The sequence below is a fragment of the Pungitius pungitius genome, chromosome 11, assembly GCF_949316345.1.
Source record: "Pungitius pungitius chromosome 11, fPunPun2.1, whole genome shotgun sequence".
In the NCBI taxonomy this organism is placed as follows: Eukaryota; Metazoa; Chordata; class Actinopteri; order Perciformes; family Gasterosteidae; genus Pungitius; species Pungitius pungitius.
Window position 1 is genome coordinate 16,828,771 of NC_084910.1, and position 25,940 is coordinate 16,854,710.

Genomic DNA, 25,940 nt, shown 5'->3' on the forward strand with positions numbered 1-25,940 from the left:
GGGGGGGAAGCGGGGATGTTTTCTCCGTCGGCTCCTGGGATGTAATTAGAGGCTAATGGAAAGATCACGAGGGGATCCTCGCACATTTCACTTTTAATGCGAACAGACGCTTTAGGAGGGCTCCGCAGAGGGGACGCGAGGACGCCACGGGGGTCCCACGATGGATCTGAGAGGACACGAATTAACGCAAGGGATGCAAATGTCGTGTGAAATTTACATAACTTTGTTTGACGTTTTTTAAAATTGTGCCTTTTCTTTTTAACGGAGATCACCAGAGGAATAGATTTGAAATCCCTTCAAGTTCTGAGAAGATGAGTTGAATCGTTGATTCACTGAATATTAAGATTTGATAGTTTTAACCTACGTGGACCAAAGTACCTCATTATCAACACTGTTTGGATTATCAGGTTCAGGTGCTTTTTCTTGTGAAATAGTGAGTCATTTAGGTGGAAATCTGTATCGCGGCCCAATAATCTATAATGAAGATGTAAAGGCAGGTCAGAAAAGACTTTTAACCCCGTGCAGTTCAATTATTGTTACACATTGCGTACAGTATGTACCAAAAGGTGAGGTCACCTGAATCCTGAAGTCTCGTTCCGGACCCGTTTTGCACCCGTCACAGTGATATCCTGCAGACTGTAACGGTCACAGTGAACAAAGGTCACACGAAGCCGGCGAGTTTCAAATCTCCAAACAAACCAAAAGCACGACATCAAAGGGCTCGAGGAGTGGGATGACGCGTGGAGGGCAGCGGATGCATTTTCCTTTTGAAAAATATCACAATGCAACAAAAAAAAAAAAAAAAAAAGGAAAAGGTGAAAGTGAAGCTGCCACCAAGGTGTCCCAGAGCAACATGGGTTGACACTCTCAACAGCTGCCACCTTCTTTTAGGCAATGTGAGCACATCAAAAACAGCGAATCCCGTCTTGCGCTTCCCCTCATCTCTGGTGATGTTCTGCACTCGGGTTGCCATGGATACAGGTAGACCAAGCGCGAAAGAAAGAGGGAGGGGGGGGGGAAGGACTTTGAACTGCCCTTTGCGATCGTCGTTGGTATAACTTTCATCATCAATGTGATCAAAATTTCAAGCACGGTAGTTTTTGGGAATAGCAGCGTTATGATCATTGGGGGCTGGAATCGGGCTTTTACTGCAGTCATTATGGAAATGTGTCCCGCCACGACGGCTACACGCCAGCAATTATTGTTCTTACTGCTGCTGCAAAAAACAAATCGTCCAATTACGGCTCCAGAAAGGCGTCCACCTCCTCGCCGCGTCGCACTACGTCTCGGGGGGCCGGGCGGCTGCTCGCGGATCGGAAATGTCAGCGCGAGGCCCAGCTCTCTGGGCCTTTTTAACATCAAAAATGAAATGAAAAAATGCCTAAATTGAAGCTGAAGCCGAGACAGAAATGCAGCAAAACGGTGAAAGCTTCTTGCAAGGACCACAACAAAGCCGCCCCCCCCCCCCCCCGGCCGGCCCCCGATGGAGCGATACGTGCCCCCCCCCCCCCCCCCCGGTGTCTGGGAACCGCAGCCATGAACGAACGGCCCACCGGACCGACGGCGCTCCACAAAGGGAACGAGGAGGAAGGGGCTGATAAGAGTTATTGCTCCAGATCTCATCCGTCCCCATTCTGCTTATCGGGTTCGATTCTCATTCATTCCTGGTGCCGACCATTGAGGGGAAGGAAATATAAGGCAAAAAAAAAAAAAACCCGAACTGTATTCTCAGCGGGGCTGGGTCAGCATGGACAGCTGAACGGATATCTTATGATTTATCATCAACATATTCGGGGTGGGCAGTTTTCAACCAGAAGTAAACAATCCATTCACAAAGTAAAGCAATAGGTTTCCTTTTTGTTTAAATATGTTTGAATAGTCTTCCCCCAAATGTCTCTGTGACTTACATTAATGACAGTAAAGTTCAAAAAAAAAAATAGGGCTACATCTAAGGACATCTTAAACACTTTGTGTTTGCTTATTCCTAGATAAGACGTTTAATACGTTTACAGCTGAATAAAGGAAGAAGTGGATGTGATGACACTTGTTTTTACTGTTGCACAATAATCAAATGCGTTGTGAAGTTTTAGCTTAAGCATTTCCACCTCACACATGCAATAACACAAAAAGCAGCGAGCCGTGTGTCACATGTCCAAACTTGTCAGAATTAATTAAGGGTTTGAGCGTGTTTCCAAACCATCTCCCGGCTCTCTAATTGGAACGGAGGTGTGAAAGCACAGCGCCTCGCGAATGTAGGTGGGACTTTTTCACTTCACCGTCTTTCTTCACACACACACACACACACTCACACACTCCTGTCTTTTAACAGGCTTATGGATGTGTGTGTGTGTCTATATAGTCACGTCAGGGTGCACATCCAAAGCGTGCATAATCTCCCATTCAGGTTTCAATTTTTTTTTCCTTCACATTTGAACCCCACAAAGCGTGACGTCTAACCACATAAAAACACATTCCCTGCAGAAACGGAGGGTTGTCCTACTTTAGCGGGAAAAGACTGGGAAGTCCTGGGAGTTTAATACCCGATTCCACACACCTCTCCATTTGGGAACGGGCCCAGAACTGTTAGCCTAAGCCTGCGCGCATATTAACCACTACATCAAACTCCCGTTCAGCCCTGACAGTCACAATGCGGCACCCAGCCGGGAGTGATGGGTTCAGCCCCGTATCGCACGCCGAGTCCTCTTCCTGAAGTCGGCCTTATTTTCACCTGTACGGATGGAAGGGGAATGCCGTCTGATGTGAATGTCACGCACATATAGCGGCCTTTCTGAAGGGTTTGAAGCCCAAGCTTCGAACGTCTCAACGTGGACGGCGGAAAAAAACTGACGCTCCTTTTTTTCACCCGAGTGACTGGCCTGTAAAAGGCCTCTGGTGCGCGGTTTATGGCTTCCAGGTGGAAAGAAGCAGGCTGCGTATTGTGAGGTTTTAAATGATCCGATAAATGACCCACATCGGGGAGTAAAAAGAAAAATAAAAAAAAAAAAGACAGCTGCAAAGCATATCATGAAAAAAAAAAGGAAAACAAGAAAAAGACAAACAACCAGCAATTTACACTAAATACTGTCGACATGGAAGGGTTGAGAGTGATTAATGTTTGTATTAGTGCATAAGGAGGATGTGCAAACCCTGCACATTATGGATAAATGATCGGAAGGACACCAGCTCAGCAACACATTACAGCTGGGTGACGCTTCATGGTTTGTTATGGATTAACCCGCCAATTACTTTCTTGATGAATTGATGCGTTTGGATTGGGTAACAGAAGAAAAGAACCTTCAAAGTCTCCCGAAGCCCGGAGAGGGGGCGGGGGGGGGGGGGGGGGGGGGGGGGGAACTACCAGTGGAACTGAAACATGCTCAGCTCACCTCTTCCACAGTCTAAAGAAAAGCAGCAAATCGTCACACTTGAATAAACTATTCACCGCAGGACAAGTCCGTGCTTTTCTCTGCAGCATGTGCAATACCACAAGCTGCTGCTTGTTTGAGTATGTCGAACCGACAATGAGAAGCTGCAAAAAAATTGCTTTGAAGGGACACACATTGTAGCCCACAGCACCCGGTCCCCCCCCCCCCCCCCCCCGCCAGCACAGCGTGAAAACACAGGTACTGTATTAACCCGCTCGACTCGGCAGACTGTGGTTTGACTGTCTGAGAGGCGAATGGCTGCTGCAGGGTTTCGCCTGGAAAACACTGGATTGATTTCTTTTTTTTTTTTGTGTGTGTGTGTGTGTGTGTGTGGTTTTTTTTGGGATCGTTTGCTTTTCCTGGGGAGGGCTGTTTTGAGACCACTACAGTTTGATCTGTGCTCGACGCGAGTCGATCCTTCAAAAAGGGGCCTCGCTAACCTGCGCCACGGCGTCGGGAGCACTTAAAGCGCCGGGAATCGAACCCGACGGACTCACCGTAACTCCAGACTGGCCGGGGGGGGGGCCGAGAACAATCCATCGGCGGGAAAAACGTCTCAAAAGCACCAATGAGATCCACGCTAGAACCATGTTTCATTTGCATGGACAGAAAACAGGGTCAGAAGACGTTGCGATGTAAGGTTTCTGTGGCCTCGTGCAGCCGTACAGCCGCTGGCTGTTTGCATTGGGGGGGGGGGGGGGGTGGGGACTTTCAGGAGGACTGAAAGAGGGCCCGCTTTCTTCTGCCGCTACAGTCATGGCACGTCAGGTTTTTCATTCGTTGTGTCCAGAGTGTGAACCCCCGACTGAAGAGGCAGGAAACACACAAACGATGAATTACCTCCCCTTGGGCTGTGAACACAGATCCCCCCCCCCACAGCCCCCGAGGGGACGCACACAGGACGCGTAAATACCTCAGGTGGAATTTAACTCCGGACTTAAGAGTTGCACCGGAGGGGCCTGAACATGGAGCCGTGCTACAACTAAAGAATACAGAACCGGAGGGGGAAGATGGGGAGAAAACGGACAACTCAATGTTACAGGTCATGGCCGCACATTAGGAACAAGCATCCGTAACCCGGGTCTGGACACGTCCTGTTGATTGACAGCCGATGCACTCCTTCGCCTGTGCTCGTGTGTGCCGGTATGGGCGGGTGATGTCCTGCAGTGGTCTGTTCTGGAGATGTCGTGGAGGTTCCTCCAGCGAACAAACGAGCACGATAAATAATGGAGTCCCCCCCCCCCCGCCCCGGGCTGCAAGCGGGGAGATTCGGTTGGTTATTTATCATCTAATTGATTTGCCTCTCTAACCTGTCCCACAATTAACGCGCTGCTTTTCATGTGTTTAATTAATGGCCACCGCAGCTTCATGAAAAACACGCACTCAATTGCATCCGGGATTGAAAAGACGCGGCAGTTTGGTGCCGTATCGCCCGGGCCGAGACATCATTCAGCCCGGCCCCGATTCAATGAGACAGAATTAGTCCTCCAGACTGAATTGGGAGTATTTTTCATATTGTTGACGTGCCTGCAGCTGTCGTCGCAACATTGCAGCTCAAGTCGCCCCCCCCCCCCCCCCCCCCTCCCCCTTGACCGAAATCCACTCTGAGGCGACTCGGCGGTCAAGAAGCGGAGCTGTTTAGTGTGTGTCCGTGCTTTACTGGTGAGGAAAATCATACTCAATGTGCTGCTGCTTTTTAGATTCAACCAGCTATTGTTTAGCACACACACACACACACACACACACACACACAGCAGCACTTATCTTCCCGGCTTGCGTTTAGTGAAGCCGCCACCCGAACCAATCCCCCTCCCTCCCCCCCCCCCCCCGGGTCTTGTTTTGAATGAAAAGCTGTAATGGCCCGCGTTGTGCGAACAGAACAACCATCTCGCGGAGGCAGAATGAGCCGCGGCGTCTTTTTTTTTTTAAGCTCGCAATAACAAGTGCTTCCATTTCCTCCACGGGAACCAAAGGATCCAACGTTGGACTCACCGTTCGGCATCGTCATTTCACACTTGATATCATATTGGCTTCTACCCAGAGCATCGCCTCACTCTGAACTAAAAATAAGTATATACATACAGTATATATACATATATATAGGAAATCAGAAGCGGAATGGGGAGGTAACTAAATGTTTCAGGTCAAACCGACTGCTACCAAGTTATTTGGTTCTTTTATTTCACAACAAACACCCCAAACAACACAATCTGTGTACACCGCAAAGTCTTTTGACCTCTCCGGCAACGAATGAACCACCAGTCCCACCGCACAATGAATCTCCGTTTCCAGGAAGGCATCGATTGGGGCCGATGTCACCAGGGTCGATACTGTCATTGATAAACGGCAGCTCGTTGACCCCTAAAATAATGCTGCAAAGTGTACTGAGGCAATAATGCAACCGTACTACATTATTGTGTCGTTGAGTTTCGAAAACAACACTTTGTAGCCCCGAAAACTCTTCTCTTGTCTTACATTTCTTTGTGTTTTGCTGTCATTCCAAAGAGCATAAAGGATTCTCGGAGGCTTTCTCTCCTTTAATTGCAGATGGACGAGGAGGAGCAGTGAAGCTGAGGGAAGCGTCCCGGGGGCTGTGAGCCATGCAACGTTCTGAGTGAAAAGGCCTGGATGCCACCAGGCCGACATCATTACCAAACCCCCTAATGATCCCTGCCATTTGATCTGTTTGGCCTGGTCCGCACTGACTGGCGTGACTGCAGAAGAAGAAAAGCACACACATTGCATTGGAATCTCGGCGGGGGGGGGGGGCTTCTGGTGGGCTCATTTGGGCCTGTGCCAAAGCTCCTCCACGCTGAGTCCAATTACTCAACCAAGAATGTTGTCTCCTGCTAAAAAAATAAAGGCTAATTGAGGGGTTTATCCAGACTGATGTAGAGAAAGCGGGGGACACATCAATATGCAGAAAAGTAAAGGTCTTCTGGCTGCAGCGAAACACTGTTCCTGTTCTCTTTAATCACGTGATAATCCAAACAAATCCTCCCGGGCCGCGTTTCTGGCGAACAAGCCGCTCCTTTACCCCCGACGGACCTCATGCAAGATTCATGCAACGCAGAGACGTGTGAGCTGCTGCTGCTGCTGCTGATGAGACGTTCACTCCCTTATAGGACAGGACGAGTGGAGCGGGGAGGGGGGGGGGGGGGGGTGGGATAGGGAGCTTAAGCCTGCAGCTGGGCCTACGGAGGCGATTATGACGAACAAAACAGACGAAGGCGCCACGGGGCGAGTTCAGGCTCGTTCGTACCGACGTGCATCTGCAGTTAAAAGGAAATGCCCGATCCAGGCCGTAAAAATTGGGAAATGTATTTTGTATTTTGTTCAACCTTCAACCTGACGGCGGCGCTGAAGTCGAGGTGTCGAGAGAGATCAATTTATCCCTGCGGCGCTTTCCACCGGGCTTAAACCTCATCTCAGTTCAGTCCAACTCTACTTTTCCATTTCTCCTCGCCCTCTCAGCCCAGCTTATGTAACTGGCAGCCCCGTGCGATGGGGGGCGAGTCGCCGGAAAAGGCACAGTACCCTTCAACCGGCAGGAGAGCACACTCACTGTGATGAATATCAACACGCGCCGAACCGCCGGGGCTCACACTTATTCAATCGGCTTCCCGTACAGCAGCCGCCCGTCCTCAGGAAGAGGAATAAATCACCTGGCATGAGTTTATCTCCAGTACGACAGGGCCTTTTTTCTTCTGGGACACGCCGGTCAGGCGGGATGTCGCCGTCTGCCCGCAGTGGCTGATGGGAGGGAGAATGAGTCCACGCTTTTTTTCGTTGGACGCTTAAGCCGCATCCAGACGCTTCAAACGAACGACGTTTGTTTTAGGAAACGCCAATCGGGCACGATTGTTGCGCCTTTCAGAGGCCAAATTGAGACGCCATCGAAGTACACAACGTGACGGCAGCCTCACGGCTTGGCCGCGCCAGAGATATGCAAGAAAGAAAAAAAAAATCCCCACACACTGATAACTGATTCAACGTATGTAATTGCACCCAGGTGCTTCTGATCGAGTCGCTGGGACACATGTTGCATGGTGCACAGGTGCAGCCGGCGGGCGAGTGGTGGTACTTCAGCACAGCTGGAAATGAGGTCAAATTAGGATGGAACATCAGCGGAGGGTGTGGCGGGGGCCGCCCAGCAGTCACGGCTGAGCAATCGCCATTGAATAGCATCAATTCAAAAAACTGTGAAATGTAAGAAATAAAAACAGACATTGTCCACTGTACCGGGATGTTTCAGTTTCTTAATACATATCATTTGAGTATTATAATGTTTTGTGAGCTAATTTTTCAGATTACAGCTTTATTTTATACATTTTCATCCAAAAGGTACTTTTTTTTATGCCTTCAGTACATGAATCTTAACCAAAACCATTTAAGATTAAAAACCGGTTCAGCACTCAAATTGTTTAGAACAAAAGTTCCATTGTGGACCCACTCCAACACAGAAGTGCCCGAGCTGGAAGATCTGATCTCCTCCCAGTAGGAGGCGTCCTCGTTGGATGCCCGAATCGACTCCTGTCAACAATCGTAACAGACACGCCATCACCGATCACAACAAATCTGCATAAAATACTCTTTTGAATTCAGCCACATGCGCGGATATATATATTTTTATTTCCTGCAGGAACGAGAGACCTCTCGTTTTGACACCTCTGGATGTCAAGCTGACATCCGCCGCATCACGCCGATTAAAAGTGTTTAATCCGGAAGATTAAAGTTCAAATCGCTCAGACTAACTTTGCTCCCCTGGCGACGCATTGCGGGCCACATCCTGCAAACCAACCTGACAACTGGATGCGCCTCGGCGCTTAATGTGGCGTGACAGGGAGGGAGGGGGGGGGCAAACAGTCACGGTACAAACAGATAAAGAAACTGCCACTCGCATGCATTTCTCTCAATGTGTGATAACATTAACGTCTGTGTGCGTCGTGACCCAAAACAAAAACATACTGGGGAGGCAGAAACTGGGTCACCCGAATTAGAGGGAAAACAACATTGAGTGGTGGAAGACGCCACTTTAAAACGATGGGTTTTATGCGACGCCACCGGGACACAAACAAAGATTAAAGAGAGAAACAAACAAAAAGCAGGAAGCTCACGGTGCTTTGAGCGGAACCAATTCAGACTCCTGACCTGCCGTCTTCTCTCTCTCCCACTTTCCCAGGATACGCGGCGGGTCGAAGGTGCGCCGAACGGTCGTAAGCACGAACCCGCCATCGCCCCCCCCCCACCCCCCCCCCCCCACCCAGAATGGAAAGAAGCCAGTAACAAGATGAGAGACCCGTTTGTTTCCTCCAACAACCGGAGCGGAATTTCAATTCTCAGAAAACACACCGGGCCTGGATCCGTTAAGGTTGCATTTCTCCCCTCTTTGTCTCCGCCCGGGGGAACAACCGGGGGAGGGGGGGGGGTGTCCGAAGGGGCCGTTTGTGATGCCTTTTTTCCCCCCCCGCTTGAAGGTCTGTTTGCTTGCAGGTCTGTTTTTCTGACGCTTTGACAACAGGGAGGAACTCTGGTGGCTCCATGAGACCACGGTGGTGGAGATGACGTGATGATGACGATGTCTCCCCGAACAAACCATCAGCTGCCCTGGGAACTCTAAAAAGGCTAATCGGCCTCTTTTGACAAGGCCCATTATAAATTCAGTGTTTGGTTTTCTTTAGTCCGACCCCCGAGGACACGAGCAGCCGGGCCTCCAACTCCAACCGCTCCGTGCCGCTCAAGTTGTTGGCCAAATATCCGCTGCTGCTGATGCTCCTACTGCTGATGCTGCTGATGATGACCCATTTGTGACGTCTTTCTCCAGTTATTTGCCCGGACGCGGTTGCATAGTGTAAGCGAGCAGCAATATGAATGCAAATCCACAAAGTTTGCCTATAATTTGTCTTTTTGACAGAACATTAAAAAACAAAAACAAACAAACAATGGGCCTGTTATTGGGAATCATTCGGCGTCTTTATTTAAAATAATGAGGTTTTCATTTAACAGAGGACTCCTGCAGTGATTCTGGATGGTCACACTGCTGTGGATGAATAACTCGGTATATAAGGAGATAAATGAGTTTTCTTTGAACCCGTTGTGCCCCCTCCAGGAATACTACTTATAGCGTCTTTCATACTCTCTCTCTCTCTCTCTCTCTCTCTGCTGCTTCGGCTCGGCCCACAGGCCATTTTCACACGAGGCTGATTGAATCACACCCCCCCCCCCCCCCCCCTTTTCCCTTCAGTGTTCTCTGGTCTTGCTAAAGGATGGGGATGACACCATAAGGTCTCACCAGCACACACATCTGTATGCAGATAAATGGACACTTACAAATGAAACACACACACACACACACACACAGGCGTGCACATCGTCGTTTGCAGATGGAAAATGGAGGTCGTTCTGAGGACGAACTGTACAAACACGGGTGCCCCTCTATGGAGGTGGAGAGAGGGGCTAATTGAATAGATGAAAGCACCTGAAAGGACATGCTCATGATGACACAAATATAAGAGAGATTACGTGTCATAAACACACAGCATCTGATTAATCCATCTGTTGTTATATGACAAATAAATGTGCAGAGAAATCTATTTTGCATTTTTACATCAAGAATTTGTTTTCCTATTCCATAAAACAAGTCTTGAATGTTTGATGAGCGTCTTGCACAAAGGGGGCTTTTGCAAAAAAATCCTCCCAAGGCCTTATAAGACCTTGCAGTAACTGGATAGCCCCCCCACCCACCCGCTCCTATAAAACCTTCCTTTGGTGTTTGTCGCCGTATCAGCTGACAGAGCTTTATGAATGTGTGTGTGAGGAGGGTTGTGCCTCAGTGAGAATAATAATGAAAATAATAATAATAATTTCAGCGGACTGAGTTTGGCTCTAAAATCGATCGCATGCAAATGATCACATTTAAATCAGTGTTGCAGAACACAACATTTAAATTAAACATTTAAGGATTCAGTGGGAAAAATAATGATGATATATTGTGTGTGTGTGTGTGCGCCAGAATTGTCCCGTTCACTCCTAAATTTTGAAATGAAAGACACAGGTCCTTACAGGTGGGCTCGTCACAGAAGGACACCCACACCTAACAGCTGCTGTCCCCTAACCGCCTCTTATACTGGGGCCAAAGGGAGGGGGGGCTACCGCACTCGCTTGAATCAAGACGTTTGACTCGGGTTGACGTCGGGGGGAGGGACGTCTAACCCGCCGTCCTCCCCGCCAAAACGCAACGTACGAAGAGTCCGCACGCGAGCAGCCCAAACAACAGGGGAGTTATTAATGGTCAGGTGTTGCTCCAGTTCCCCTGCCCCCCCCCCCCCCCTCCTCCCCAGCAATCATTTACAGCGACACCAGCTGCCCAATGTCCTCCAGGACAGACCGGATAGGCAATCTCGTAATAGTCCTTCCTCGCCGCATCCCGGGTTGATTTAAGCCTCCGCAGCGGCGACGGAACCTTCAATCAGACGGTTTTATCATCCGAACGGAGCGTCAGACTCCAAGAGGAGGAGACCCTAATGGGAGGAGATGGAGGGTACGGAGGGGGGACGGGGGAAAGGGGGAGGGGGGACGGGGTTTCAGGTGGCTATAAATCTGCCGCACAGGGACCCTTCACGGAAAAGCACACAAGTGAGAGCCTGGTGATGGACGACCCTGCCGGGGCAAAGGGGTATTGATACATCCGTCAGAGAGCCGAGGCGCTTCTGCTCCGTCTCTCCAGACGAAGCAGACGTGCCCCCCCCCACGTCACTACTCATGACATCAAAAAAAAAAAACAGCCGCGGTCACAGCCAACGAGGCTCAGAATCAGTGGATTCTTTGTGGGTTCACCGAAAGATGAAAGTATATACGGGCGCACAGAGCTTAATCGGACCCGATAGACCGCCTTTCACCTGTCGGCTCTCATGGCTTCGCCATTTAAAAAACGGGACACTAAAGCGCGTACGATTTGTCCCGATTCATCCCGTTTCCACAGCAGGATACAGTTGTGAAAGCACGCCAAGACAAGTCCACCCATTCTCCTTCACTCCCGCCATTTGGCACCAACGCCCTCATGTGAGAAATAAGAGCCGACTGGGCGGCGCACACGTTCACATTAGAAACCGTCCTCATTGGTGCCATATGCAGAACTCTGCACGGACCGCTGAATAAAATGGAAAGAACATTTTTCTGCATGGCATCCGTGGCACGCGAATGCGGGATAATGGATTCCAACAACGTATTCCGCTCCAGCGCCGTATTCACATTTCTCTCACCCGACTTCGGTGGACCATTAAATGCTGCTCTGCCGCAAACTCGCTGCGAATCAGTGTCCATTAAACCGACTTGAGAGTTTTAAATATATCTGGATCCCCTTTCCATTAAACCTACTCCTGCACGGATTCGAGGGGGGAGGTGGAGGGCGGGGGGGGCGCTGCTGCTCCAGGCGGATGCTCATTACAGCGGCACGATGCGCAATGAGGTGCCGAGTGGTTGTCACGGGCAACTCGGAGGCCTTTTTACTTGCTCCCCCCCCCCCCCCCCCCCGAAAGTTTCACAGCGTCACTCCTGGCCGGCTGTAGCCGCGTAACATCAAGCTTACCTCGTCTCCTGTCAGGTAGTACGCCGCCAGCAGGCCGCCGACGTAACGGATGTTCACCTCGAAGAGGGACGCCTCGCCGTTCTGTCCAACCGAGAGAGAGAGAGAGAGAGACAGAGAGAGAGAGAGAGAGAGAGAGAGAGGTCAAATGTCATTTTCGGCGGAGAATCGGCGGTAAAGCAGCACGCTGTTTGTTCATGGGAGAGTTAAAACCTCAAAGTCAACCCGGATGTGGGTTTTGGACGGGAGATGTATCTAATGGCGGCGATCGCTGATGGATTAACGGCCCTCAGGGGCCCCACGGCAGCCTAGATGTGGATGATAATACTTTATTTTTCAGATTGAACACTGAGACTGACGCGCTTGTTCGCCCCGGCCTCAAGTTTTATAACATAAGAAAATAGAAAATCTATCATAACGACCCTTTAGCTTTAGGAAAATGTGTTGGATGTTGAAAAACTAAACAGGAGAGAAAATATCACGCATTCTATTTTTCATATTTCCAAAAGAGGCGGTGAGAGATGAAAGTGAAAGATTCCACCTGAAAAAAACACCTTTTTTAATTTTAAATACCTCAAGAGCTTTATTAAAAAGATGTTCATCTTCAAGCCATCTGATTGACACGAGGCTCAAAAGTTGTGAAAAGGTGAGCAACATTTGTCCCACTAACTCGGGTGTTGATTGATTTGACATTTATATTATGCATGCTGGCAAACTGAGTGATGTTGATACAAAAGTTACACATTTCTTAAAGTTGACTAATTATACAAACTTTGCCATCGGCAATGTTTTTGCATTTAAAAAAAAAAGGAGGCAATCTTGCAGTGAATCCCCATGACAACAGCAGAGGTGGTTGCTAGGAGATGATGAACTATTTAATCAACCTCATCATCTCTCATAAGGAAATTGTGATGTATTCATACGTCTGTGACAGAATAACACAGTGATGATGATGATGATGATGATGATGACGATGATGATGATGATGACGACAAGCCAATAAAGTAGTGCAGGTTCAGAATCCGCATTGATCGCCAACAACAAAGGGTCAATATCAACGTATTAACAAGCGATTCCATCTCTAAGCAAACTTTGACTCAAAGTAGAACTTGAGTTACGTTTTAAAAATGCCAAATTTGTCTTTTTTTTAACACAAAAAGCAACTATTCATATTTATAAAAATGAATAATACCGGGAAAAAAATATTTTCAGATCCCTTGTATATCTTTTAAATCTTTACATTACATTACATGTCATTTAGCTGACGCTTTTATCCAAAGCGACTTACAATAAGTGCTTTAAATAAGTTTAAAAAGTCCAAACATTTCTTTACGCTTCACTGGAGTGAGAAGTTGGTGCTAAATGACAACGTAAATGACGCAATAATGTTCCTACCACATTTTTTATATGGAAAAGGTTTGGAAAAGGTCACGGCCATTCTCACCCATTTTCTGGAAAGCTCGACTTGTGCCATTATGTACAATTACAGGAGTATCGTATAATTTAACTTGCCCTAGATGATTTATTATTTGAGCTATGAACCCTTACACAGAGACACACAGAGCCAAGATGCCATGTCGCTTTTTGCCAACATTAAAAATATGCCGTTTCTTTTCTACACAAAGATGCAAAATAAGAGGCAACAACGAAAGGGTTTTAAAAATATCACCGTAATTATTGCCTTTTACGGCGGCTCCAGGTTGAAGCTGTCTGGAGCTCTTGGAGACCCATCGAGAAGGAAATTACTATCTCAAGTGTTGATGATAAAGAACTTTGTAATTGGGTGCCAGGGAGGGCAATTAGCCGCACAGAGGAGGGCAGTTACTGGCATTTGTTGAAGGGCAGTGTGTGTGTGTGTGTGTGTGTGTGTGTGTATACACATATACAGTATATATACATGTATAAACTATTCCTTCACATTGTCCTTGTTTTGGGGTCGTGGAGCTGTTTTAGGACCAGCGTGTCCCCGAACGCACCGGGGGAACCGCTTCTCTCGGGGACAAAAGCTGCGAGCCGAGCTTGTCTCGCCAAACCCCGCCCCCCCCCCCCCCCCCCACACCCCTCACACCCACACCCCCCCGCTCCCGAAAACAAGGGGGCCCATCCAAGTAATGGCGGTACGATGGCGGTGATTAGGGATGGAGTGTCCATTCATCACCCGGGACAGCGGGGCAGGCAGCAGATACAATGAGGGAGGACAAGCAATGCTGGCAAAGGATTTGCTAATCATACTCTTACCTCCCTGCACAGGCGCAATAAATCACCCAGCGAGCTCTGTTCAACTTAAATAACACGGCTGGGAACATCCCATGAGGTGTGTTTGGATAAAAACAGGACTCCAAGTAGACTTTATGGAAAGAGTTTTTTTTGGGGCTTTTTTTTTAGGAGCAGCTATCACTTTGCTTCTGTGAAAACCCCATTAAATCAAATGTAACTTTAACCGTCCCCGGCATCATCGGATAGAACGTCGCCTCATAAGCGAGATTAAAAACAATGTCAAAGTTGTCAGAGAAGCTGTTTGAATATTCTGCATCTAATGCAAACTGCACAAAGGGTAAAAGGCCATATTTTAGTTTCAGCGACTAAGTCCAAAAAAAATTCTGGTAAAATGGATGTTTTCATCCGGCTGAAAGCCCAGTGATATTCCTGAAAAAAAGAAAATCAATGTAAAGCAGATTAAAGACAATGATGGGAAATGTCAACATGAATAATTCAGGTTCATTCCTGGTGCCATTGATTAGCCATTTGTCCTCCTCTCGTCTCGCACTGTGTCGTCTCCGCTTTATACAGTTTGATGCAGATTTAGACTTAATTCGTAGGTTCTATGTTTCAAGGAAAGTGCTTCCCCTAAAACCATTTAAACCCCCCCCCCCCCCCCCCCCCAAAAAAAAAGAAGCATCTGTCCTAAAACATCCAGGCACAGTGAAAAACACCCGTCTTCATCCTGGTAATGCGATGATTTGCTGTTTACAAAACGGCATCATTGTCAGCCAGGGTCCATCTGGAAAGGCCAAATTAGCCCAGAAAGAATGAAGAAGAAGAAGAAAAAAAAAAAGAATGATTGGATGAGTCTGATAAAATGGAGCAGATGATCGCCTCGACCGACCAGAGCTGCTGATTCACACTTAAGGCCGTGACATGACTTAACGCCTAAAATTCATGAAAGGGATCAATTAGATCAAGCTCCTCTAATCCCCGTCGTTTCGAAGCATCAAAGGAGTCTCTCCGCCCCGGAAACAAATAAAGAGAAGAGCCGGGGATGTTTTTTTTTTTTTTCGTTTCTGCTTCCCGCGGTGCAGTATTTACGGCCTCGATCGGCGTCCAAGCGGTGCGAGCGGTGTGCAGCGCCGGCGTTAATGACCACTGACCTCTGGAGCGTGCTGAGCAGCCTCCTCTAATGGAGCAGGGAGCTCTTCACTTCATGCTTGTATTAAAAAATAAATAAACATAAAGTGTATAAATATGGTGAGCCCACACAGCTCAATGTTCGACCTCGCCGTAAATGCGCTACGTGGATATTTGCACTTTCAAAACTGCTTCAGGATCGTATACTGGTTTAAAAAAAAGAAGCTTTTCAGACTGACCCATTTCCCTTCTGTGAGCTCAGCCTGATGGCAAATAAAATGAATAATTCAACTAATCAAAAAAAAGGAGCCCGTCAGTGAGAAGCTGCTTTTAATTCGACAATCAAAACCAGATCGGCGAGTCGCGTCTCTCGCTCCGAAGCCTTCCGTTCGTGCCGGCTTATTTAAAATGGAAAGTGACTGTTTCGGATTTTTTTTTTGGAATAGCAACTGACAGGCGTCACGGCGCCCGATGGTGATCGGTCGCACGCCATCGAGTTCTCCTCCTTTCATGTGAGCGCTTCATTCGGAAGCCACGTTCCCACGCTGCACCTTTTGCGAGGGTGAAACGCCTCCGCGGCCTCCTCCCCTCGCGGCCCGACGAGCCCGTAACGAACCGCGGTGAGCAGAGAGGCACTGAGCTAAAACATTGGCTAATGGAGTACATCTCATCAAGGTGATGATTAGCATTTCATTTCTTCTTTTTAATCCGACGACGCGAAGAAGTGGCTCACGTCTCCTTAAAGATCCTCGAAACGGATCCGCACACGCCAAGGAGGGAAGGTAAACATCTGCCAAAGGCATTAAACCGTAGATTAACAGCCTGGTGAAAGATGAATCAAATATGCAAAGGGTGACAAATCATCAGAATCACGACACCCCCCCCCCCCTTGTGTGTGTGTGTCGACCCGCATGCATCTATTCTCTGACGCCCTCTCTCTCTCCACGCCGCGCATGCTGAGCATGCACCGGTGGCATTCTGTGTGCAGGTCGCCTGCAGTCCCCCCCCCGTCCCCCCCCCCCCCCCGTCGCCCCCCGTCCCCCTCACATTGAGGCTGACGCCCCCGCTGCATTCAGCCCGAGGTCATAAACTGAGCTAATTAGTGCATCAATTACTAAACTATTTTCCATCAATGAACTTGTCTTCATAGAGCAGCGGAACATTCATTTGCGTCTTTATGACTTCCAGGCAGATGAATCCCCACAAAACGGAGCCATAAAAAGCTCTTCTCAACATTCAAGGCATTTTTTCCCATCAGCGCCTGAGGTCGTTCATTCATATTTATCAATCTGCCATCTCTATTCTCCTCTTATTGGCAATGTTATTGTTCACAGGGGGGGGGGGGGGGAAGAAGGGATGGGGAGAATGATATCAAAGTCGAGGACGAACCCCACGTGCAACCCCCCGAGACCGGTCGCCGGCTCAGCTTGACCTTCCGCCGCGGGGCACGGCATCCTCACCGGAAGCTTCTTCTTCAGACGCCTCCGTCACCCGGGTTGGGCCTCGCTTAGTGCCGAAAATAAGGTCACCGGGGGGGGGGGGAGAGAAAGAACCCAGCTGCCCCCCTTCCTCCTCCTCCCGTTACCAACTACTGCCCATGGTAAATAAGAAGCTCTGCGTTACTAAAGGAGGAGCACGTGACGCGGTACCGTGTGGGGGGGGGGGGGGGGGGGGGAGTATGTTTGGTCCACCACATGATCTTGATATTGGCCCGAGGCGTTTGCAAAGTCGAACTCGGCCATCATTTACGCTCCGAATGGTCGCCTCCGTAGCCGAACGCCGGCGGCGACCTTGCGAGACGATATGATGTGAGGTTCCTCTTCCCTCACACCAAACTTTCGCTGATTCGTGAAGAGGAGTGCGCCTGGCCTCCGGGGGGCCCCCCCCCGGGCATCCTTCTGAGGTTTAAGCGGAATTGTGAGCAGCAACAATGAGCAATGCGGCTACGCTCATTCCACCTAGAAGTCAATTACATCTGGATTAGAACAGGACAGGTAGAAATACGCTTGAGCTATTTTCCATCTGCAAGCTGTATCTCGTTAAAAAAAAAAAAAAGTGAGCCCCTCGAGCTAATGTTGGCTTTTTGACATCTCAAGCTGACAGTACGGCGAAGCTTTGAGACATTCTTCTTTTTTTCTTTTCTCTTTTTTTTCTCCTGTTGCGAGGACATACTGAGAGGTGAAAAACTTCCACAAAAGTTTTGACGAAAAACACTCGGATATTCTGCTTCATTCTGCTCCTGGCACTTCCACTTCCACAGTCGAGCGGCCAAAACACAGGCGAACTCACTCAAAACAAACCCTGCGAGACGCCCCGCGGGGGGGGGGGGGGGGGGGTGTTAAGCAGCGGTGCACCTCGGGGCCTGCAGCGTGTCAGCGTGCACCGGATGAAAGAGCTGGAGACGTTAACGTGAAGCATGAAAAAGGACGAAAGGACACCAAGTGTTCGGGGCGATCCGTCAACTAGTCGTTAAAGGGATTTAGCCATCGCGGCTCCCGATGCGCAGCCTCCCCCCCCCCCCCCCTCCCCGATGACTTCGTACCCGCTCGAGTGTCGCCTCAGAGGTGGAATCACGGGCCCTTGGTTGTGCTAATTATGCAGACACTTTGCCGCCCTGTCAGGAGTTATTTCCTGTGAATGTTGCTACTTGAGCTGAAGATGCTTCATGGGAATCATGCAGAGGGGCGGGGGTGGGGGGGGTGGGGGGGGGGGGGTCCACTTGATCTGTAAACTGCCAAAAAGCTCAAAGCACAAGACGTGCACACTTTTCAGCAGCTGAACCAGGTGACCTACTGTGAATGTGCTTACTGCAATGCTTAGAAATGCTGAAAATGTCACAAGAGTAAAGCTCCCAAATTCATACTCACGCATCATCTAAACGCTATTACAATTAAAGGTGAATCCGCCTTTAAAATTCTAAATTTTAACGATGAATAACTTAAAATATCGAGCGCGATTTCTCAACTTAAAAAAAATAAAAAATTGTAATCCTTTTTTCCTCTTTGAATCCTGTTAAAAAAAACGACGCGGCACAAATGTAGAGAGCAAATATTGAATATTGAAAATAAAACACACATAACCAAACAATAGACCAATGGCATTACACATGATGAAAGCCCAAAAAGACAGTAGGAGTAGAATTACTATTTCATCCATTCCCACTGGCGCTGACTGGCTGTGACGATGCCAACTCCTCCTTCGAGCTTCATGCACAACAACAGCTTGTGGGAAAATATGCCAAAAGGCGTGAGCGCGCGTCGTGGAGCTCCCTTTTGTCTCGGTAATCGCTGCGTCTGGCCCCGAGCTGCACGCCGGCGTCCGGACGAGCGAGGAGCCTCCTGTTTGTTTTCAACTCGTACGGCTGAGACACATTTTCAAAAGGAATGTCAATTGGCACGGCGTGTTTTTTTTAATTTTTTTTTTTTAAATATGTCGCCTTGTTTGAGCCGGAGATGTGAAATCTGAACAAACGTGACCGAGATCCTGCAGAAAATTCTGTGATGCGTGTACTTCTGTAGTGCTGTGTGTGTCCGTCCGTCCTTGTTATTGCATGAAGGCGGCGTGAAAACGTATTATTACACATGAATATAACTCATTTAATTTAAAAGAATTTGAAGTTCTGCAACTAATTTAAAAAAAAACAACTTTTGGTTGTTGGTGTAGTTCTACAAAAAAGTATTGTAAACATTAATAATCCACGTACAATATTAGTATGACATTAACATTTGAAACTGATCCAAAATCATTTTTTAATAATAAATGAGCAAAGAATACCTTTATTCGTGGTTTATAAATGAGACTCATTGACTTCGACTTGCTGTTATGCTGCATGTATTTCCTTAAGTGGTAAAAATTAGGACATCAGAAAACATCCTCAGGCTCTTGGCAAGCTCGCCGGACCAAGTGCATCTGACGCAGTGAGTATCGAGCCAGTGAGTAATTCCTCTTCACCGGGGGGCGGGGGGGGGGGGGGGGGTTCAGTATCAAAATGATGATACCCTGTGACACACACACGTAGTGCGAACACACCGAGGTGCTTCTGATGTCTTGAAACACTTTTCAGTGCACAACAGTGCGAGTGTGTGTGTGCGTGTGCGTGTGCGTGTGCGTGCGTGTGCGTGCGTGCGTGCGTGCGTGTGTGTGTGTGTGTGTGTGCGCGTGCGTGCGTGTGTGTGCGTAACAAAGCCTCACATCTCGCTCCCAGATCAACCTTTACTTGATTCATCATCTAAACTTCTTACTGACGATAAGTCACGACTAATGACTTGTGTAAAGCTGATTGTGATGACTATTCACACCGGAGGGGGGGGTGGAGCAGCAGCCTGGTGGGTGTCACCCCCCCCCCCCCCCCGCCCCCCTTCTCCCCCTCCCTCCCTCCTATGCCTAGATATCCAGTGTAGAAGCTGTCCTTTCATGTGAAGGTGAAATGAGGTTTGCAGTGATGAAGATGTGATGAAGACGAGATACAAGCACATGGAAGACCCCCCCGATGTTTGTGTGCTTCTGTCCTTATTTCAACTGTGGCGGCTCCCCCCCCCCCCCCCCCCCAGTGGAGATTTGGTTTGATAAAATCTGTTTCCAGCACAACTCCGTGCAGTCGAAAATGTACCCGCGGCCCCAAGTGCGCCGGGTCTCACATTCATTGTTCATTGTTTTTTTTCCTCACTGAACTCCGACGGAGCAGCAAACAAAACCCTTTTCAGCGTCTGACACCTCCGTCAAAACAGGGAGGGGAAAGAAGGTGTAATCGTTGCCTCGGGCCTCCGCCACGCGGCCGACAGCCATAATGCAAAAACCCAATATGCAACCGCACGCCAACGCAACCTCACACCTTTTCTCTCCTGCCCCCCCCCCCCTCCACCCATTCTTTTTTCCCCCCATTGAAAAAAACCCCCATCAAACTGTTCCACGGCGGCGTTTTTCTTACCGAGTTCAGGTCCAGGCTGGTCTGCACCCACTCCCTGGCGTCGTTGTACTCCTCCATCAGCCCCATGATGTACAGCGTGTCCAGGGAGTCCACGATGGAGGCTCCTCTCAGTCCACCTGCAGGATGCACCGGAGAAGCGGGTTTAGTGCCTAAAATCCGAGCGGATTTATCAAACCACAGAGACTTCCTGCTTCTGGAAGCCTTCCAGTAGGAAGTACGGCTCCTCTGTGTTCTGTGGAGGAGGAAGAAGGAAGGAGCTTCCGATTCTTGTGGCTTGGCTTAGCAGTCTTATCTCTCATGGATGACACACAGTGACGGTGACAGCTGAGAGGCAGGGTGGATCATGGGTGTATTCATATATCTAATGCACTCTGGTTAGGGGGGGGGGGCAGTGGGGAGAGGGGAAAATTCCAATCGAGAGAGCACCAAAGACGAGATGATCGATCGACTCTGAGGACAGGCGGAGAGGATCGATCCACCGTGGGGGGGGGGCTCCTTTCAGGTTCCCTTTTTATTTCTGTGGCCCTTTCTACAAACCGAGGAGCCTCGAGGGATCAATAGCTGTTTATTTATAAATATTGATAAGCATTGGCACCCTGACAGGCTTCAGGGTCCCTTTATGCCTTCTCGTTATGTCCATAATGGTTTCGTGTTAAAGGCCTAAAGGCTGAAATTGTCACGACCGAACAATGGAGGAAAAACTAAATCTATGAGAAAAACAACAAATCTATGACATGAACACCGGGCTGAGAACGAGGAGTCAAACAGAAGGTTTGGGACAAGACCAAGTGACACAGGACAAAGGGAGACAATATGTAGACACACAGGGTGGGGGCACAGGTGGAAAGGACCAGGGCGGCCGATCAGACCGACTCACAGGGGGAAGGTTCATTTTTAAAATAAAACAGGAACTCACAAGACACGAGACGACCCGACTAGCACTTCTTTCTCGACGTGACAAAAATATAATATATTGATGCTTTTCGAGGAGCACATTTTGATAATGTTTCAAGTCAAGAGGACGGATCAGATAATGACTTGTGTTTTATTTTGCGAGAACCCTGCAATAAACAAATCACGTGTGACAAACGTTTACTCGGCTCAAAGCCTTTCCGAAGCTTCCTGTGAAAGACGCACGAAACGAAAGCCGAAAACGATGCGTCCACATAAACCGGGATGCACACGGGTTTGGATCCTTTGAAATGTGGCATTATCAGCCAATACGTGTGTGTGTGTGTGTGTAAGCCTGCAGAGTACACGGAGAGCCATCGGCTTGTGGATGCTCATTTTTCACAGGCCAGTCATTGTCTGCGAGGGAGGGGGGGTGGAGGAGAGGGGAGGGGGAGGGGGGAGGAGAGGAGAGGGGGGGGGGGGGGGTGGGAGGAGGGGGGAGGCTACATCAGACACAATCCCTCACCGCGGCCCGTTTGTGTGATATTACTCGCCTCGCTCTCTCTCTTCCACTCCTTTATTTCCTCCCCCAGGGGGGAAGTTCAGAGGCAACATTTCTGCTCTAATTTCATTTAACCAGAATAAATTGTGCCTCGTGCATACGAAAATGTACGCTGATGTTTCCTGAAATGCCATCGGTGGATTCCATTGACCGGGCACATTAAAGATGCTTTCAGAGTAAACCGGATAAGAATAATAGGATTCCAGAGATGAAGTGTTTTAATACGCCCATTAGGGAAAACAGCAGTTGAATCACAGCCGTACAGGTGTTTGACATCGGAGCTCATGACAGACAGCCAAAAGAATAAAATATCAAACAGGTTTTATTAATATTATATGCGCAGACGGCGGGAGGCCCGTTAATTACGCCACCGTGTTACTGGTGCCAGTCAGTATCCGCTCATCGATCGCCAGGGCAACGTGCGTCTTGTTAGGGTTAAGGGCGGGGTCAGCGGGGCTTGTTTGCCATTCGGGGCACGAGGTTCGCCGGATTAGGTGCACTGAGGACTGGACTCTGTGGGGCGAGAGGGTTTTGTGATGGAGAGCACCAACGGAGCAACAACTGCGGGAGAATAAAAGGGAGTTTAGAGGGAGCGGGATTAGGGCGGATTAGGCCAGCGCGAACATGAACAAAAAGGTCGAGGTGAAACACGGTGAGAGAAATGTCACGTCTTTCAATCAAAGATGGACCTTTCGGGAGGAAGCTTTGAGCGCCAACTCTGCGCTTTAGTCTCCATGAAGAGCGGATGTCAGATGAATCCAGGACAATGGACCAGCAAGGGATGATCGACTGGACGAGCTCTCACTCAGGCTTGTGTGAAAGTAATCGTGACCACAACCGTTCCCTTACACCTGGCTATTATTATTATTATTATAATGACGACCCCTGACATTATTGTTATTGTGACCAGAATCCAAACCAAGATGTGTTTTCAGCTTTTGCACATCATGCATTTATTACAATTACTACATTTCTACAGCCTCTCGGAGTAACGCGTCCTCCCTCCTGACCTCTAGGCCGGTCACATGATCGGTCACATGAAAGTCCTCCCGTCCACCTTCGAAGGACGTCTAATCTCAGGTAGTATCTAATGAGGGCCTGTGAGAACAGCTGTTTGGAGGCGTCTATTTACAGAGAAGGAGAGTGCGAATGAAGAGGATGAGGGAAGCTGTGTTCCGTCATCGCCGTGACCTTCCGAACGCGGATAGGAAATTATTTAGGAGTCCATTAATTATCCCTGTGTTCTCTTAATTAATGAATTCGGCACTTTAAGGAATGTTCGCTCAAGGTTTCAAACCTGAGAAAACAATCTGACCCAAAGGTCCGTTTTAAACTACTAGACTGATCACACTATTCTTTTCATACACTTATTTCTGCACCTGGAGCCTCAGTCAAGACAATATTGAACAATTTCACTCTTGACTGGAATCCTGTTCCCGTTCTGTGGAATCCGTCTGAACGACCTGCCTTGCTGCCATGGCTACCAGTGCTGTGCAAAGAAATCCCACTGCTGCTCTCCCTCTCCCATCAGCTAAGCACACACCATGGACCAAATCAGAGGCAACCGGTCCTGATTGCATCCGGACACCCACCCCCCCCCCCACACACACACACACACACACACACACCGACCTCTATCCCCAGCAGGGTTTCTCTGCATGATGCACAAGGAGGCGGATGAACACGGCATCCATCTCTGATCTCTTCAAGGAGAGCTGACATCCATTTGTTTTATTATCTACAGTTCAGATTGCACAGCATTTGTTTGCTTTGTAGTTTTTTACTAGTAATGAACAATACATTATTTCTCTGTGTAGTTATTTTGGGGTCTATTATGGTGACTTGTGGCTGATTGATGCGAACCTCTCGAGTCGTCTTGAGCGAAGCACGTTGGCTTTCAAAAGGAGGACAAAGCGTCGAAGCCTTAAGAGAGCCAATCGGCGACCTTGGCGCGCGGCGATCCGATCCCGCCCCGATGCGTCCGCGCGCCAACCCCATCGCGGCAATCGAATTTGTCCCTCTGGGAGAGCGTGGCGTGTCGGTCTGATGTGACAGCCGCTCAGATGAGATTACACACCGCACGCAGCGTTATTGAACCCCCCCCGCCCCCCTTCTTTCTCCCTCTCCCGAAAGCCCCTCTTGCATTGATCACCAGAAGAAGGGGGGGGGGAATGATCGTACATCTGATGCTCTGTCAACCCCTCTAAAGCCCGATGGGAGTCGACAGCTGAAGCCAGAGGAGCCCGCAGACCACAATCCGACCCGCCGTGAGGTCATCCTCACTGGTTGAACATCTGGTCAGAAGAACGGCACAAAGCTTTTCAGGCCTCTCAGGCGCCGGCGCGGAAATAATCCCAGCTTCTGGCACTTCGGCACTTATTAAAACAGAAGATTAATTAAAAAGGACATGATACTTTTCTAATCAACTGTAGATAGCCCATTGGGAGACCTCTCGTACGTGCAGCTGCTGCATGCTCACCTGCAAAAACACAGCGGATTACGGCGCGAAAAGACAACTTTCCAGCAATATTTCAGAGTGGAACGCGAGCGATTCGGAAAAAACGCCGTTACTCAAAGTCGTTTCCCCTTTTCGGATCTTTGCCCGTCCTCCTGTGTTTCCAGGACGCCAGAGGCGAGTGTGGCCCAGATTGAGAGGCTCGGCGTGACAGTTCCTCCATCCCTCGCGGCCGGCTACACCGACACCAGCAATTTATTTTCATTCATTCATTCAGAGGAGGAGGAGAGCCAAGAGCCCCCCCACCGACGATCGGAGTACATAGAGGTGGGACGCAGATTGCGTGCAGGGCGACACACACACACAGAGGGAGGGAGGGAGGGAGGGAGGGAGGGAGGGAGGGAGGGAGGGAGGGAGGGAGGGAGCGTGCGAATGTGCACAAGCTTGAAGGAACATCTCAGGCTGCAGAGGTCAACACGCTACACAGGAACAAGCAGGTTTCTGATGCCATTGTCTGCAGGAATCCAAGGCAGGGTGTTCGAGAACGTTAAAGACACAAGAAGATCCATTGGTGGATGATGAATGAGCCAAAATGAGACTAAAACTAAATTTTCAGAAGGAGGTCCGAAGGGAATTGACGGGCGGTAGACCGGAAATTCACTGTGGACAGTTTCAAAGACGATAGATGGAAAGCTGGGCGGAGACTTCTTCGGCTCAGTGAGATATTAAAGCCGAAGAGCAGAGTTTGAACAAGGCAAAGCTAAAAGAAAAAAACAAATAAACAAGGACGGGATATTAATAGTCCCTAAAATGAGTGAATGAAGCTAAATCTGCTCGGTTATACCGCGACAAGCTTAAGAGCTTGGCAGGAAAAGCTTGTGATTAAAACCCGCCAAACGCTGATTACCACACAGCGAACGCCGCGTCTCATGTCTCACAGACTCCGGGTACGTCACCGAGGGCTGATCGGGGCCGCGATTGCATGAGCAACAGGGTCCAAAAAGGTCAAAAAAACAAACGACACCAAGGGGCTTGGGGACGTACACGGGTGCAGCAGATTGGACCCTCATCAGCCAGCGATTGAATCGTTCCAGACGGACGGACCACAATCCCTCGTAATCCCCCTTCTTCGTCCATACATTTGCAACCAGTCTTTCATCATTTTGGCTGTAATCCGAGCGCAGAGGTTCGATGATGCCCAACGAGGGAAACGTGACGTGTGGCTTGTGTGCAGGAGGATGCTGACCGTGACCGTGTCCAAGCGCCGCGGGATCTCAGCACAAAGGCGTGCTTTTACGAGCCCGCATCAACAGAGGCTCGCCGTCCAGTTCCCCTTCCGCCCTGCTGCTGAGGTCTGAAGTTTTCAAGCAAATATGTGCAAAAACGCCTCGTCCTGCAGGAACAGAGCTGTGCACAATATCTGCAGCATCATTGTAGTAATTGAGGAGAAAACTATGGGTTCTGCCTTTCCTAAAATGAGAAGCTGGTGTATGTCTTAAATCGCTTGTAATGACTTGTCAAACTATGAAGCAAAGCAGATGACAGGAAGCAGACCCAACTGTTCAATGAACAGGATAACGGACACCATGTGCTCAAAAGTCAAAAAGAAGTCCAGAGGCCCTTTGCACAGCCTCGTATTCCTTAATGACACAATAATACGTATAAATCCTTTACCGCCCCCGGCTGCTGCCCGATTTCACCACAATGATAAAACGTGGTTTTAATGTCTCACAATTACGATGATGTGTGAC

At 49.0% G+C, this 25,940-nt stretch overlaps 1 protein-coding gene across 1 annotated transcript in view; it reads right to left on the reverse strand.

Annotated features, from left to right (window-relative positions):
* Positions 1-25,940, reverse strand: part of LOC119197986 (mannosyl-oligosaccharide 1,2-alpha-mannosidase IA) — a 68,012-nt gene that overhangs the window by 23,115 nt on the left and 18,957 nt on the right. Inside the window, 2 exon segments of the mRNA XM_062565550.1 lie at positions 12,013-12,093; positions 20,282-20,397. Of these exon segments, the coding sequence (XP_062421534.1) occupies positions 12,013-12,093; positions 20,282-20,397 (197 nt within the window).